Here is a 15,718-nt window from a genome sequence, read left to right as displayed (position 1 = left end):
AATATAAAGATATTTGCTGGTGGTTTTTAATATGTGAGTGTTCTATATGCATTGCCTTTATAAGCCAGCAACAAGTAGCAATCCAAAGCTTTGTATATGCAAAGGGGTTCCATAAATGTTTATTGAACTGAATTCTTATAGCAATAAAAAGTCTTTAGTGATCTCTTTAGATTTAGAGGTAAGGAGTTGAAGTCCCTAATGTTTACCTTTTCCTGTGAAAAAGCTAACGGTAGTGAGAGCAGGAATTCTTTTTCCCATCTCTGGCATGCCCCTGCAATGCTAACCTGCTTTGTTTCTTCCTCTGTTTGAAATCATGCTATTACTTCTCCAAGAAACAGTAGACCAGGGTCTTCCTGACTGTAAGGAACACCCAAGAAAACCCATGCTCTTTTGCCAGTAGCTCCTTCATGGCCCAGTATTAAATTATACTGTTGCTAGGTAGAGGTCAGTATGTTTATAATTGTGCAAACTTGCATCTTAAATTCAGCTGATTAGTAATAAATAAAGATTAATGCATATATAAAATATATATATATATAAATAATTGTGCAAGTCCAAGAGAATGCTGATATTTAAGGAAAATTTTTAAATGTTTAACCAAAAATTAGAGCTACAATTTACTTCTTTCTGTTTAAAATACTCTAGAACTTGGATAGGTTTGGTTATTCTTTTCGAAAAGATTTTTGTTGTTGCTTATCCTCCCATACTCACCCTCCACAACCACCATCAAAGGCTTTATCAGAAACCAATAAAATCCTTTTGCTGCTGAGGACATCCACAAGTACGGAATTGAAGCCTTAACATTCAATTTATGGAAGTATAAAATTGGTGACAATAAGTGATGCATATATCCTAATTTTAGGGTAGGTTATAAAGATGGAAAATGCATTTAATAGATAAAGTAAGGGTAATTTTCTAGTTTCAGCTGGAGCAACTTTGTGGAACACTTCAAAGATAGGTTAATTATAGTCCTCACAGACATGACTCTTGTCCTTTTTAAAAATTCTCTTCCTACTTTATGTATGCCAAAAAAGAAAACACATCTCAGTCTTTCTGTTTGGAGTTAACTAATATTAATAAATTGTTTATACCTCTCAAGCATGCTAGTAAGTGTTGGTATGTGAGTAGACGGATTTCCCAATTCAGATTTTTGGTTTATTTTGTGACAGTAAGAAATAGAAATGCAAACTGGAATCTCGAAGCACATAGAATATATTCTGATTTTTATCCTTGTTTTATTTTCCCTAAAATTCTTTTTTTAATATGTATATAAAAGTCATAATGTTTTAATAATAAATTGTTTAATCTCTATCTTGATTTGACCATAGTTCATCAGATATTGTTTAAAAGAGAAGCCTGGCAATATAAACTGACCAATTTGCATGAAAGTAATGATAATAGCATTTATTAAGAGTCATAATTAGAAAAGTTATTAATCTTTATGAAGAATGTAATTCACCAAATGGTGGGCAAGTCTATAATAACCATTTTATTAAAGAGTTGATTTGTGTGAATTTGTTTAAGTAGAATTAATTGTATTTCCATTCATTCTAAACTGTTTCATTATTAAATATTAATATACTTGCTAAAAACAATTTGAAATCATTTATTTTTAAAGTTACAGCCATATTTTATTTACTTTAAATTTCTATTCATATTTAATACATTCTAAAAGGTATTTGTAAACATATAGCCTGTTTCAATGCTGGGTATATGTGGACACACATAAACATTGGATTCTAACGTTATGTACATGACTGAGATCATGTTAGTACTTATTTTGATATGGCATTATATTTATAAATTTAATATACTAAAATAATTGAAATTATAAAATAATATAATTTAGAATGAAAGGTATCTCTTCTAAGTATCTAGTTTGTTGTAATAGCTTGTTTTATTATGTATAACCTATGCAGTACTTATATAAATATATACATCACACAGAGGCTTAGGTTTTCAGGTAAGCATAGCTAGTATTAACTATAGTTATAACTGAGTTGTCGTTAGGTATGTAGACTATATTCTTTACGGGGAATGATTTGGGGAAATTATATATAGAGAGAGAGAGTTCTGCATGTGTCTAATCTGAAATGTTACTTCATAACCCTAATGTCCTTCTCTTCTTTCTTTTAAAATATAGTAATATTTTTATAATGTCACCTAAAATTGATAGCCTATGTATCTAAATGCATCTCACTTTATTATTCATGGTATTTACATATTTAACAGAACAAAACAGTAAGTTGGTGGACTTGAAGTTGAAGAAGCTCCTAGAAGCTCAGCCACAGGTGGCAAATTCACTCCCTAGTGCTGCCCAGAAAGCTGTGACTGAGATCTCAGAGCAAGACATTAAGGTAAATCTCACTTGTTAAACTTTTGGCTCAATATTTATGTATTCTAGTTTCTACTGGCACTTGATAATCCTAAAAACAATTTCTTACCAAGTTCTTCACAGTATGATTCAGGTTTTATTAAACAGCCAATAAATTAAGTATCATTATGGTAATCAGTATTCATACACTGTTTTTCAGGAAAACTACTACTTTAAATTGCTATTTTGAGTATAAGTACAGGGTATATAGAAACTATTCTTGAATTCTATATGTATGTATATTTTGCTAAGAAGAATATTGCTAAGTGAATTCTAGCATATTTTTCCATCTTCCTCAACCTCCTATCTGTTTAGATGAACTAGCATTTATATTATTTATAAGAATCATCACACCTGAAGATGGATGATAATGTGAATATAAATGTTTAAGATACTTACATGTGTTTTGTGCCACTTTGTAACTTACCTTGGGTAGCATTTTAGCCAGAATGCCATATTTTAAGAATGTTATTATTGTTAATACACTATATTATCCCCACCCATGTTTCTCCCCTTTTCCTCACAGTGTATCATTAATATTTCTGTAGCTTAAGGGCACTTCCAGCCCTGTGTAACTTTTCACCCACCTGCGGACTATGGAGACTGCCCTGCTGACTGAAAGGATTTCCTTCCCCTGACACAGAGATGCTTTGAAGTCCCAAAACAATGACTTTCATTGCTTTTCCCGTATATTGTCAGTTTCTATAAATTGGTGATGAAAGTGTGTGGCAGCACCAGAGGACTTTTGGTCTCTATCTTTGAACAAAAGGAAGGCTGGATCAGGTCTGATTTTTTGCGTTCAATTTAGCTTTCTGCAGTGGATTTAATGCAGAATGAAGCTGGCCTAAGAATAATACAATGGATTGAAAAGGCTAACTGAATTAGTGGGTTTAGAGGAATACATTTGTAAAGTGGCAGAAGTCCCTAGTCATAAAAAGGTTTCTTAAGATGGGATTTGCTGGCTAATCGCACTGATATTTTAGCATGTTGCCAGGCCTAAAAAAATTTAGCCATGTTTGTTTATTTTGATAAAGACTTGAGTTTTAGACTATGGGATAGTTGTTATGATAACAGTAGAACTCACACTTTTTTTAGGGAAAAAAAGTCAAAATTGTTCCTATCCTAACTATATGACTAGGATATTATAAGCATGATATTAATGGTAAATATATTAGATAACTTTTTAAAAAATTAAAATAGAAATATTTTCATTATTATGGTTTATTTAGTCATCTATATAGATGAAATTGGTTTTGCTTTCCAAAAAGCTTTTATGTAGTAATTTTTAAAGTTATTCCAACAAAAGGTATGCTTTAAGCTGCTTGCCTTTATAGGCACCTTTTTAGTTAAGATTTTGAAAATGGTGTTTATAAAGAACATATAGAGTCCATCTGTTCTCTTAAAGCTTTCAGCATTGATTTGGGTTTTTATTTTTTTTAATAAAATGCAGTTTACACATTTATAAATGAGGCATTCTGTGTTTGTGGAAAAGGATAAACTGTTACCTTCCCTTGAGGATTCTGTATCCCAGGCCTCCTTGAGGCTAGAGAATAGGCCATTGGAGGGCTCCCTCATTACTGATTGTCTCAATGCAGAGGAAGGGCAAAGTCTTGGTAGCTTTTGATAACCAGTTTCAGCATTCAGCAGGCTTAGCTATTAGTCATGCATCTTAGCCTTTCCCTATTTACTTTCAAAACACTTAATAAAAATAATAAAAGATTAGGTATAAAATGAAATATTTGTTTGGTACACAGCTCCTCGGTATCTGCAGCTTCCACACACTGCAGTGGTTCAGTCTTCTGGGATATTTCTTGTTGATAGAACCATTTGAATTTGTTACCAGTATTAACATAGGAAGCTCTGGGAAAGATAATTGTAGTTTCCTTAGCTGTAAAGGGCTTACTTACAAATCTGGCTTTGGAAAGTTATAGCTGATGAAATGCAGTTCAGTGGGGTAGTATTATAATCCTACCTTTTAGCCTTCATCCAGCATTAGTGGTTTATCTCAATGGGCATAAAATTAGAAACTAGTTCTTCTTGTCATACAAGTCTGTGGGATGGGGCAGAATAGTGGGGAGAATAGGAGGTAACTTAGCTTTTAAATGATATATATCACTGGAAGAGGACATAAAGGGTATCAAAGTTACCCAGGATTTAAACCATGTGTCCCAAAGTTTTTGATTACAGGCAACAGAACTTGTAGTTGAGCTATTTAGAGTGCTTTAAAATCCTTTTTCTTTCAAAAAGTTTCTAATATTTCTAAAGCAACTTTATCTGAAATCATTAAAAGTTGTCTTACTAATAAGTAATTTCATGTTTATGAAATCAGGACTCTCTTACCATGTGTTGTTTTACTTTTAGAATGGCACAGAAGATCTCCGAACTGAGCGATTACAAAAAGCAACAGAACGTTTTAGAAATCCTGTTGTGTTCAGCAAGGATTCTACAGTCAGAAAAACTCAACTTCAGTCTTTCAGTCAATATGTTGAGAATAGACCAGGTAGGAATGCTTTTTAAAATGTTTTCCCATTTTATGATTTAAAAGTATTTAAATATATATATATGTATATGTATATATATACACATACATATATACTGATAGTGTAAATCCACATTTCAATACACAAATATCAAGCTTTATAATAATTTTACTTGTCTTTCCCCTTTTTTTAAGAGATGAAAAGGCAGAGATCAATACAGGAAGATACAAAGAAAGGAAATGAGGAGAAGGCAGCGATAACTGAAACTCAGAGGAAGCCATCAGAAGATGAAGTGCTTAATGTATATTAATTTTTTGTGTGGTTTCATGATTGCTGATAATTCCAAACTGTATGTGGAAATAGTGCCTTTATTTGTTAAAATGAGATGTTAGGTTTTTAAAGATGTCAATCTCCAGTGCATTCAAAGCAGAGTGAGAGGGGTGCACTGTTGAATTAGTCTGCAGTGTGGTGATAATTGTCAGATAAAAAAAAATGAATTTTTCAGAGTTCCACAGCCCCAGCTTCCTTGAGACATTTCCATCAGGGCACTTCCCATAAAGAGATTCCAGTATTGATCTACCGGGAGGATTTTAATTATTACAATAGCAGATACCGCAGAGCTGCAGTTAGAGGAAAAAGTCACATGAGACCTGCTAGAATTTCTCAGCCAACCCATTTTGTTGGCTTGGGTTAATGGGTGTTCAACCTTTCCATTATCCAGATCAGCCGTGAATTACTAGCTGAATGATGTTTGCATTAATATAATATATATGGTAATTTCTTCACTTAATTAACGGGGAGGTTCAGCTCAGTAGGGGTATGGGCTGATCATGTGTAAAATTGATTTGTGAGGGAAATATTTGATAGACCGCAGGGAGAAAGCTGCTTTTGATGGACAGCTGCGGGACAGAAGCAGGAAGAACAAGTTTTAACTTGAATTTTTGTCTGGAAGCACAGCTCTCTTTAATAGTGCTACTTTTTTTTTTATAACCTATAGTTTGTCTAAATATTTTCATTGTTTTTAGTGCTAAGATAGTCTTTGTTGGATTTTAAAATCCTTGTAAGTGCACTGAGAATCACCAACTACATCTTAGGGCTCTAAAAGCGTCTCGTTTTCAGTTGTTCCCTTTAGAACACCTGGAAAGGTGTGAGCTGGAAAAGAACAGCTCACTGATATATCCTGATGAAGCATGTGGTATAACTTATAAGTTACAGAATACTTGAGTATACTGTGTACTCATACAAGGGAAACCTGATCGTGAAATTTTTTACTGTTTTTAACTGAACCAATCAGTAAAAGCAATGAAGTGTATGTATGGCTTATCACTTCTGCTTTCCTATACCTTTGTTATTCATATTGTTTTTGCAAACTGCTACATTTGTTTTGTCCCTCTGTATGGGAATGAAAAAAGAAAACGTCCCTTTTGAAAATGATCTGCTATCTGGCAGATAGGTTAAAAAAGCATTCACCAGATTATTCCAGATTTTGAAGTTAGCATTAGCTTTTATTCTGTTATTGTTATTTTTCTATTGCAGTGTGTATTAAGATGGAAGACTATCCATTTTGTATGAATCTTTAAAAAACAGTGATTTTTTTGATCAAACTATCCTGAGAAATTATCAGTTTTATGATTTCATGAAATATTTCAACTTTAAATTTGTCAACTGCCATAATCAGTTTAACAATAAGTTAGTATAAATTGAGTTCACATGTAAGTACAAATTATTTACTAGTTCAAAAGGTATATAAGTTATACATATAGTTAGACATGTTTATTGATCATGAGAATTCCAAAATATGCTCATAACTAACATAATTCTTGGTTTTTGTTTATTTAAGGAATATTAAAAGATAATTCCTCATAGCTTCTTAGAGATTAATATGCTTTTAGATATGTAAGGGATTTGACAGAAGAAGATTGTTCACATTTATTTTGCTGAATAAATAATGGTATGGGGTTTATGATAGTAGTGGTGATGGTGAAAGTAATCACTTAAGGAGTTCTTCAGTATTTCTCAGCCAATTAGATGTCAGCCCCCAAAATCTCAAAAGGTAAACAGATATACCAAATGGAGCTATAATTAATCCATTTTTGTAACTATACCATAAGTAATAACCCCAACTGTAACGATTTAAATTTGTAATGTGAATATAAAAATTAAGACTATACTGGCACTTTATAATAGAACTGGTATTTCAAATAAAACTTCTAAGGATAATTTTTTTTTATCATGAATGGTTGTAAAAAGTAAATTTTCAAATTGAAATCCAAATTTGGCTAAATGGAAGATTAACCAAATCAGTATACTAGTTTCATTAGATCCTATGTAGCAAGGTTTGAAACCACCTGTCAGGTTAGAATTCACAGCTACAATAATTTTAGTAATACATCAACAGAATGACATGTTAAACTACAGGAATCAGCTGGAGGGAAAACTGGAGATATTGCAAGCATCTCTTTTATCATTTTTAAAGTATTTAAAATAATATAGTCACTATGAAAAAAAATTTATCTTTAAATTTTGTATTTTTATAGAATCTGATTCTTTCAGGATGGATACTTTAAAGATCAATTTCTTAGTAAAACTCCATTTTTGTTATTACACATTTGAATTAAAGGTGTGATTAATGTTTGTTTTGATAATCACCAAGGGGAAACTTCTCTTCTATCCTTGTCTATGCTTAAATAACTCTGACTTAACTTTAAAGAAAATTATTTTAATTTAGTGTTAACTTTTTAAATCTGGCAAATCTGGGTGTGAAATTACAAATATAATACTAAACAGCTGAAATGTTCTATATTTACAAAAGTTTGGTGTATATATAATACATATGAAAATTTTTCGAATCAGAAGGAGTTGCTTTTTGGTACTATGGGTGATACTAAGGGTATATTTGGTTCTCTAGGTAAGTGCTTTACTAAGTGTTTGTAGAAAGGAAAAATGCAACTTACAAGTGATTTTTTTTTTTTCTTCCTGTTTGTTCTCGTTAACAGAAAGGGTTCAAAGACACCAGTCAGTATGTTGTAGGAGAATTGGCAGCACTAGAGAATGAGCAAAAGCAAATTGACACCCGTGCCGCGCTGGTGGAGAAGCGCCTTCGCTATCTCATGGACACAGGTACGGTGCCCAATTACACTGTAAACAGTTTTGGCAAATTGAGCGTTCACAAACTCTTATAGAGTTTTGGAAGTGTGAATCTTTGAAGCCTGAATGTTCAGCAAAACTGCCTTGAAAATAAAAAGGCTGCGATTTGCAGCCACCTCTCTGGGCCCTGGTGATAAGAGTGCCTTCATGGGAAGTGATAACTCGCCCTGATACCGTGTGAGCCAGCACTATTGAACAGTGTGCTCATCCATGCAGAGTTGGAATACACATCTGTGCCTCATTGATATGCCACTGCTTAAAAAAAAAAGTAAGATCTTTACTGTTCTACTGATTCATTGGGAAAAAAAAAGATTTGGCCAGCTAAAGCCATGTACTGCATGAAACAGAGCACTGTGCATAGGGGATGGCTCCATGGACTAGATCACTGAAATTTGAGAATACTATCTGGTTACTGATGCTCCACAATTTTTTTCAAGAGAACAGGTTTTTAAAAGTCTGTAATACTTTGTGTCACAGTTGCATTTGAAAGGATTAAGGTATATAGCAAGGTTTGTAAAGATGAGTTAGAGCAGCAAGTTAGCTCCTAACCAGAGGGTAGATTGGCATTTAATGCTGATTGCCAGTGGTGATTGAATAGATCTAAGAGCACAATAAGCTATTGGAAAAGACCAGTGTGTGCATGTGTGTTTCTTTAAAATACTGCTCTTACAAAAGAATAAAAATGAGAAATAAATTAAAATCATTCATACCAAATTATAATAAGAAAAAATGTCAAAAAATAAGAGTGGAAAATCTATATCTTTAATCTAATTAATTGCTTTAGTTTTATGACAGTGTTAAAATAGAGTAGATTAGCATGATTTAGGATTGGAAAGCTTTCCTGAACTTTTTCTTCTCTGTTTTCCAAAAATATATTTACAGTAAAAGAACTCCTCCAAAAATAAGCATTTATATGGGATATTTGAAAATGAATAGATTAGTGAAATGAGAACATATTAGGAGAAGAAGGAACCGTGGGCTTTAACTGGCCCAGTGAGTTTCATACTGTGTTCCGTGGAGCCCTAAACCTTCTTCAGAGGCACCTCAGGGGCTACCAGGACAATAAGGGAGCAGAAAGCAGACAGGCATCAGGCTTCCTTACCTTACTTGAAACAGAGTGTCTCTGAGTTTATTTATTTGAAATAGTGGGCTCAGAGGGTTCGTTTGAAGACAAGGTTCTGCTTAAAATTTAAAAACCAAAAAAAAGGAAAACCAAAAAACTTTGTTTTAGAAAACCCTAATTCTCTCATTGTGTAGGTAAGGAGACAGAGGCATAGGAAATGCTCAAGGTCATAAGATTACCAAGTGGCAGACCTTGAACTAATTCAGATTACCAGAACCATATCATCCAGGACTCTTCTTGTTATACCAGATTAACTAAGCCATGTTTATTATTCCCCTAAAAAGTTACATACACGCCCAGTCTTGTACTTGGACAGTTGCATGACTTCAGCATGGATCCGTAAACCAGTGTATTATTTTGTAGTTGCATTTTTTTCTCTTTGTTTTCCAAGAGATTTTGAAAATATTAGCTATGCTAGCTACATTACACATGAAATTACTAGATAGCATAATTTCTGTAATCCATTTTAAAATTATTTCCTTTAAATATATATATATATATTTTTTTTTTTCTGAGAGAAGGTTTTGCCCTGTCATCCAGGCTGGAATGCAATAGCATCATCATAGCTCACTGCAACTTCCAACTCCTGGGGTCAAGCAATCCTCCTGCCTCAGCCTCTTGAATAGCTGGGACTACAGGCATGCATCACTATGCCTGGCTAATTTTTGTATTTTTTTTGTAAATAGGGGATCTCTTTCTTGCTCAGGCTCATCTCAAATTCCTAGTCTCAAGCAATCTTCTCTACTTGGCCTCCCAAAGTGCTAGGATTGCAGGCAAGAGCCACCATGCCTGGCCCAATTTCCTTTAAATATTTGAGGAGACAAATTTTTATATATATTTTTTTAAACAAATGAAAGTGAACTATCTTCACTGATTGTTTGGGGTAAATTAGATATTACTATAGAAGAAATCTTGTGCCACTAGTGAAAAAGCTAGAAATTCTGTTTTCTTTCCTGTAACACTTGGAGCCTGATTTATGGAGGGTTCTAACCAAAATAGACTCAATTTCTCCTTCCTACCCCACATATCACTAGTGAAGCTTTGAAACGGCCCTAGTTCAACCATAGATCCTTTATAATCTACAAGATAATCATAGGCTATGGATTGACTCTAGAATCCTTTGGAGATTATTCTGTTCCTTATTCCACAGGACAGAATCTGATCCTGATTGGGTCTGCTACTGCAGATTTAGACTAAAACTGACTTGGTCCCCCAGCTTGATAAGCTGTGAGAATCGCCCCAGATGATATTGAACCTCCTCCAAATAAAAATGTAACGTTTTTAAGATTTGCCTAAAACATAGTTTAGTATCTGAAGTAAGAGATAATAGATTAGAAAGTAAAAGCATATATTTATCCTCTTCCTTTTGGGGCTCCAATTCATTCCAACTTTTCATTTATTCTAATGGTACCTTTTTCTGGTATATTAGAGATTTCAGTGTGCTTTCTGAATCTCAGCTTTAGAATTAAGCAGAGCAGATAGTATCCATATTCTTTATATGAAGAAACTGAGGCTCAGAGGTTCAGATAAGGGAAATGACTCATTTAAGGTGACCTCATTAGCAATGGCAGAGTTAGGGCTTGAACCTGGGTTTTTGGATTTTCTAAGCTCTTGATTTAGTCTTCTTTTCCCACTACATCTTCTTTACAGAATAAGTATGCTTTATCTGCTATTTCGGTTTTTATATACTTATGGATGCTGACTATATTCAATTTTTTTTATTGATTTGAAATTCACATAATATAAAATTAACCATTTGAATGTGTACAATTCTGTAGTAGTTAGTACATTCTCAGTGTTGTGCAATCACCACTGCTATTTATCTCCAGAAGTTTTTCGTCATCCTAAACAGAAATTCTTTTTTTTCTTTTTGTTTTCTTTTTTCAATCTGTGTCCTACTAAACAGAAATTCTTTACTCAATAAGCAATAACTCCCCATTTCCTTCTCCCTCAATCCCCTGGGAATCTCTAATCTACTTCCTGTCTTTATGAATTTGTTTTATTCTAGATATTTCATATAAGTGGAATCAAACAATATTTGTCCTTTTGTGTTTGGCTTCTTTCAGCTAACGTAATGTCTTCAAAGTTCATCCATGTTATAGCATATACCAGTACTTCATTTCTGTTTATGGATGAATAATATTCTATTGTGTGTTTATACCACATTTTGTTTATTTATTCATTTGTTGATGAACATTTGGGTTATTTCCACCTTTTGGCTACTATGAACATTTGTGTACAAGTCTGTTTGAATCCCTGCAAAAATTTGTTACTCCAAAATAAAACTAAATAGTACTAAGAGTTGTTTTAGACCTGAGTCCTAGGTTCCTAGAGCTTGAGCAACTCTGAGTTTTAAGCACTACTCCTGGTGACATTGACGCTCCTGCATCCTGAGGGGGGGAGGAGTGAAGCCTGGATGGTGGCCCAGACTGCTGGGCATTTCTCCTGGAATGTTGGCAGAAGGCTGTAGCAAGAAAGTAGGAAAGGAAAGTAAGAGGCTCATGCAACAAGATGGGGAAGTACCAGGTATGAGAATGGCAGTAGCTGGGGAAGGGCACCAATAGCAGAGACGGAGCAACTGTGGGAATTTTTATGTCTGACTTCTTCTAAAACTGTTGAGAAATCTTAGTGACACTCTGAATACTAAATAGCAATAGTGTGTGTGTGTGTGTGTGTGTGTGTATTTCTTTTAAACTATGCCTCAAGACATTTTATTTTCAGCCATCCCACCTTGGGACCTATAAAAGCCTTATGAAAATACAAGAGAATTTTTTTCTGCCAGCACTTACTGACATGTATACCTGCGTGTGTGTGTGTGTGTGTGTGTGTGTGTGTAATTGTTGATGAGGAGGAATTTTTAAGTTTCTAGCACCTACAGTTTGTAATAATTACTTCTTTGGGAACAGCTAAACTTATTAGTTAGAAACATGTATGTGTTCCAAGCTAACACTTTGTATGTATGTTTAACACTAATGGATCTGTGCCAGCAGTGTCGTAACCCATGAAAAATGGAGTTTATGATAGAAATATTGATGGGCCCTTTTACAACAGTGCTACAAATAGTGTTGCTGTAATGAATGATGTTTCTTCTCCATTCCCAGTCTGTTTTCATTTAGTGGTTATCAAACTTTTTAACTGTAAAACTGTAGTGTTTTAATCTAATGATTTGTTTTTTTTTAAAAAGACAATATTTTATTTACATTTGAGTATAAAAGCTAAACATTCATGAGGGGGAAATTACAATAAAATTGCATCTTGCAACTTTATAATCTTTAAGCATTGAATAAAAGGATCATGGTAGCCTCCTTAAGTCCCTGGACCAAAAGTACTGATGCTGTAGCTTTTTGTAGAGCATCCACTCCAAATACCTAACTGGCCATTTAAAAATATTAAATATACTTAAGGAAAAAATGAATTAAAAGAAATAATTTTTCTACATATTCTTCAGAATGTTTCTTTACCTCATCCTTTGAGGACCAAATGTAGTGTTAAAGCAGCTTTAAAGCAGGGAATAGGGCCTACAAAAAAATAAAAATAAAATTTATATGAGTTGTTACTGAGAACTTTCCCCTTTGAATCTCCAGAATTATCCATTATCTTTACCCAAAGATGACAATAATGGCCAATATTTATTGCATGCTTATTATATATCTGGCTCTGTGGAAAATACGTTACACATATTATTTTGTTTCTCATAATGTCATGATGAAATAGGTTCTGTTAATAACTAGGACTATTAATAATTACATCTGAAGGTTAAAGAAGTATGTAACTTGCACAATTCTTACAGTTTACAAGTGGTGGAGCAGGAGTCAAATCCGGTCTGATGGCTCTGGAGTCTGACTCCCAGATACCACCTGACATGGTCTCTGCTTTTCATCTCTCATCTTCTTAGAGGTGAACTTCTGACTTTCTTGGAGTTTTATTAATAATTCTCTGGACCCTCTTATTACCATATCATGATTTATAACTAGTAACTCAGAAGAAACAGATCAATATTCATTTAGCTTATGCAAAAAACACACTTGACTAACCCATTTGGCTCATTAGAGACCCAACAAGCTCTTGTACCTCTTAACATTATTTCTTTACCTTGGTCATCACAATATAATATATATGAAAATCAGGCTGTAAAATATCTTTATTTGGAATAACCAAAGGGATAAAAACAAGCTTCCTTTCAAAAGAAGCACCTCGCTGTTTGATATCTTTAGAAGATCCTCAAACTTGAACCTTATAACCTTCAGAGGGTAGTTTTCACTCTAGGATCAGCTCCTTATGAATACCTGAAGATGGTTTTCTGAGGTATGTTAAAAGTAAAACTAATTAAAATTTAAGTCACTGACTTCTAATGTAAGGTAATTATTTTTATATTAGCAGCTTACAATTTATGACACTGATATATATGTACATTTCCTGTGTTAAAACCCCTTAGTTTTACTGTTAAAATAAAAATGAGATCTTGATCTGTTTCAATATGAAAATGTAATCTCAGCTATTAAAAAAAGTGTAGTTTCTTGGTGTATTAGAAGAGCTTATAGAAAATTAGTGCTTCAGTGGCATGAATACTGGTTCAGTCAATGTCACGTCTCTTGATTAGAGTCTAAATACTCAAAATAATTACATTTCTAGAGGGTTTTATACTTTTATTCCTGAAATGCTATATATGATCATAAAAGATTTGCTTTGTGAATGAGTAAGAGAAAAGGCATGAGCAGAAGGTATACAAATGAAAGGGCATTTATGTGATCAAAGTAAAAAGTAATATAATTTCACTATGATTGATTTATTTTCCCTTCGTAATAACCAACATTAAATGATCACAAAGATATCTTGTTATTATAATAGTGTACCTTCTATTGCTATCTATGCATGAATAGAGTAGATGAATTTTTGATGCTATGTGCAAAATACAAAATACAAACAAAGCATTAAAAATCTAAGGGTCATGTAACTATTTTATACTATGTGTATTCTCTCTCTGATTTCCTTTCATGTGTATTTTCTCATTTCTTATCTCCCAAGTTGTATTCTGAACTTTATTGTAACCACATATTTGGTGCATACGATTTTTAAAAAATATTTTTAGTGATTAGATGTAGACTTATAAGTTTGGTAAGATATAAATTCAGTTAGTTATTAAATAGGCACTGTTCAACATTTGAGACCATGTAGATATTATCAGATAATGAATATGTTTATGGTGCTATATAGGGATTAATTAAATAACAAAAACTCTATTGACCACCAATGGTAAACATAATTGAATTAGTGGAGCAGTAAAATAAATGTAGACAAAATAAATATAGACAAGAGAATGTGGAAAAGCTTCTGTAATGTTTTAGATTAATAGGCATGCAGAATTCTTCACATTTTTTATTACGTTGTCCCTAGATGAATTCAAAGTAATTGGGGTGGTTAATTTTATTTACACAGAGCCGTTCACAGCGCATTAAATAATAGAGATAATTGAACAAGAATTGTCAAGTGTGTACTGATATCAGACATATTACAGAAGGGAATGTGCATAAAACTTCATTTCTATGCAGCCATTGTTTATGGTAATTAAGTACACAGATTTATCCCTTGGTTGCCTTCCAAGCTTATGGCAACTGCTATTGTTGTGCTCCATTAATATGTAATCAGGAAATAGTTTAATTTTCTAATCTGCAGTTTGAGAATTCACTTTCTAACAACTCTTAATTACTGCATTGCCCTAATGATGCTCATGGTTATGAAAATTGAACCAATAAACTCAGTGGAAGAAGCCAGAGGGGATTATAATTCCAGAGGTGGTGCTTACTTAATAAACTTGTTATGCCTTCACCAGAGGGAGCTCAGTGTCCTTCAAAAGCATTTAATTTTATATTTTAGAATTTACATCTCCACTATGTAAGGAGTTAAAATATATAGGAGGAGGTATTATTCTAAAATGTTTATGAAAAATGAGAAAATATCATCTTGATGCTTTTTAAAGCATTTTGGTCTTTTAAAAATTATTTAGGGAGTTGTGTCTTGTTTTAAACTGATTATATATAACTTATTTCTATAAAATGTTCTTATTTTGCTGATCCACCTTAATTAACAAAAGTACATATGGGAGCTGTATCTATGAAATACTTGAGTAGCCTTTTGTTTTGACTATTCCACTTTTAGCTCTATACATAACTTCTTTTTTTCCTCTTCTGTTGTTCTTTCCCACTTGACTGTAGAATTTAAGAACGTATACCATCCAATTATTAAATGGTAGATATATAGTTTTTCTTTTCTTTCTTTCTTTTTTTTTTTTTTTTTGAGACAAAGTCTCCCTCTGTTGCCTGGTTAGAGTGCAGCGGTATCACATAGTTCACTGCAACCTCAAACTACAGGGCTCAAGCAATTCTCCTGCCTCAGCCTCCCTAGTAGCTGGGACTACAGGCGTGCACCACCATGCCCGGTTAATTTTTCTATTTGTAATAGTTGCAGGGTCTTATTCTTGCTCAGGTTGGTCTTGAACTCCTGACCACAAATGATTCCTGCCTTGGCCTCCCAGAGTGCTAGGATTACAGGCATGAGCCACCGCACCTGGCCTGGTTTTTCTTCTATAGCAATTTA

General features: G+C 33.3%; 1 protein-coding gene across 13 annotated transcripts in view; it reads left to right on the top strand.

The window, feature by feature from the left end:
• EHBP1 (EH domain binding protein 1) overlaps positions 1-15,718 on the top strand; it is a 322,545-nt gene that overhangs the window by 270,023 nt on the left and 36,804 nt on the right. For all 13 annotated transcript variants that reach the window (XM_069494642.1, XM_069494650.1, XM_069494641.1 and 10 more), the window contains 4 exons: positions 2,233-2,357; positions 4,736-4,874; positions 5,049-5,155; positions 7,851-7,974. In XM_069494642.1, the coding sequence (XP_069350743.1) occupies positions 2,233-2,357; positions 4,736-4,874; positions 5,049-5,155; positions 7,851-7,974 (495 nt within the window). The remainder of the gene's footprint in view (positions 1-2,232; positions 2,358-4,735; positions 4,875-5,048; positions 5,156-7,850; positions 7,975-15,718) is intronic.

This window comes from Eulemur rufifrons, chromosome 19, assembly GCF_041146395.1.
Source record: "Eulemur rufifrons isolate Redbay chromosome 19, OSU_ERuf_1, whole genome shotgun sequence".
Classification (NCBI taxonomy): domain Eukaryota; kingdom Metazoa; phylum Chordata; class Mammalia; order Primates; family Lemuridae; genus Eulemur; species Eulemur rufifrons.
This window is presented reverse-complemented; position numbering and strand designations above follow the sequence as displayed.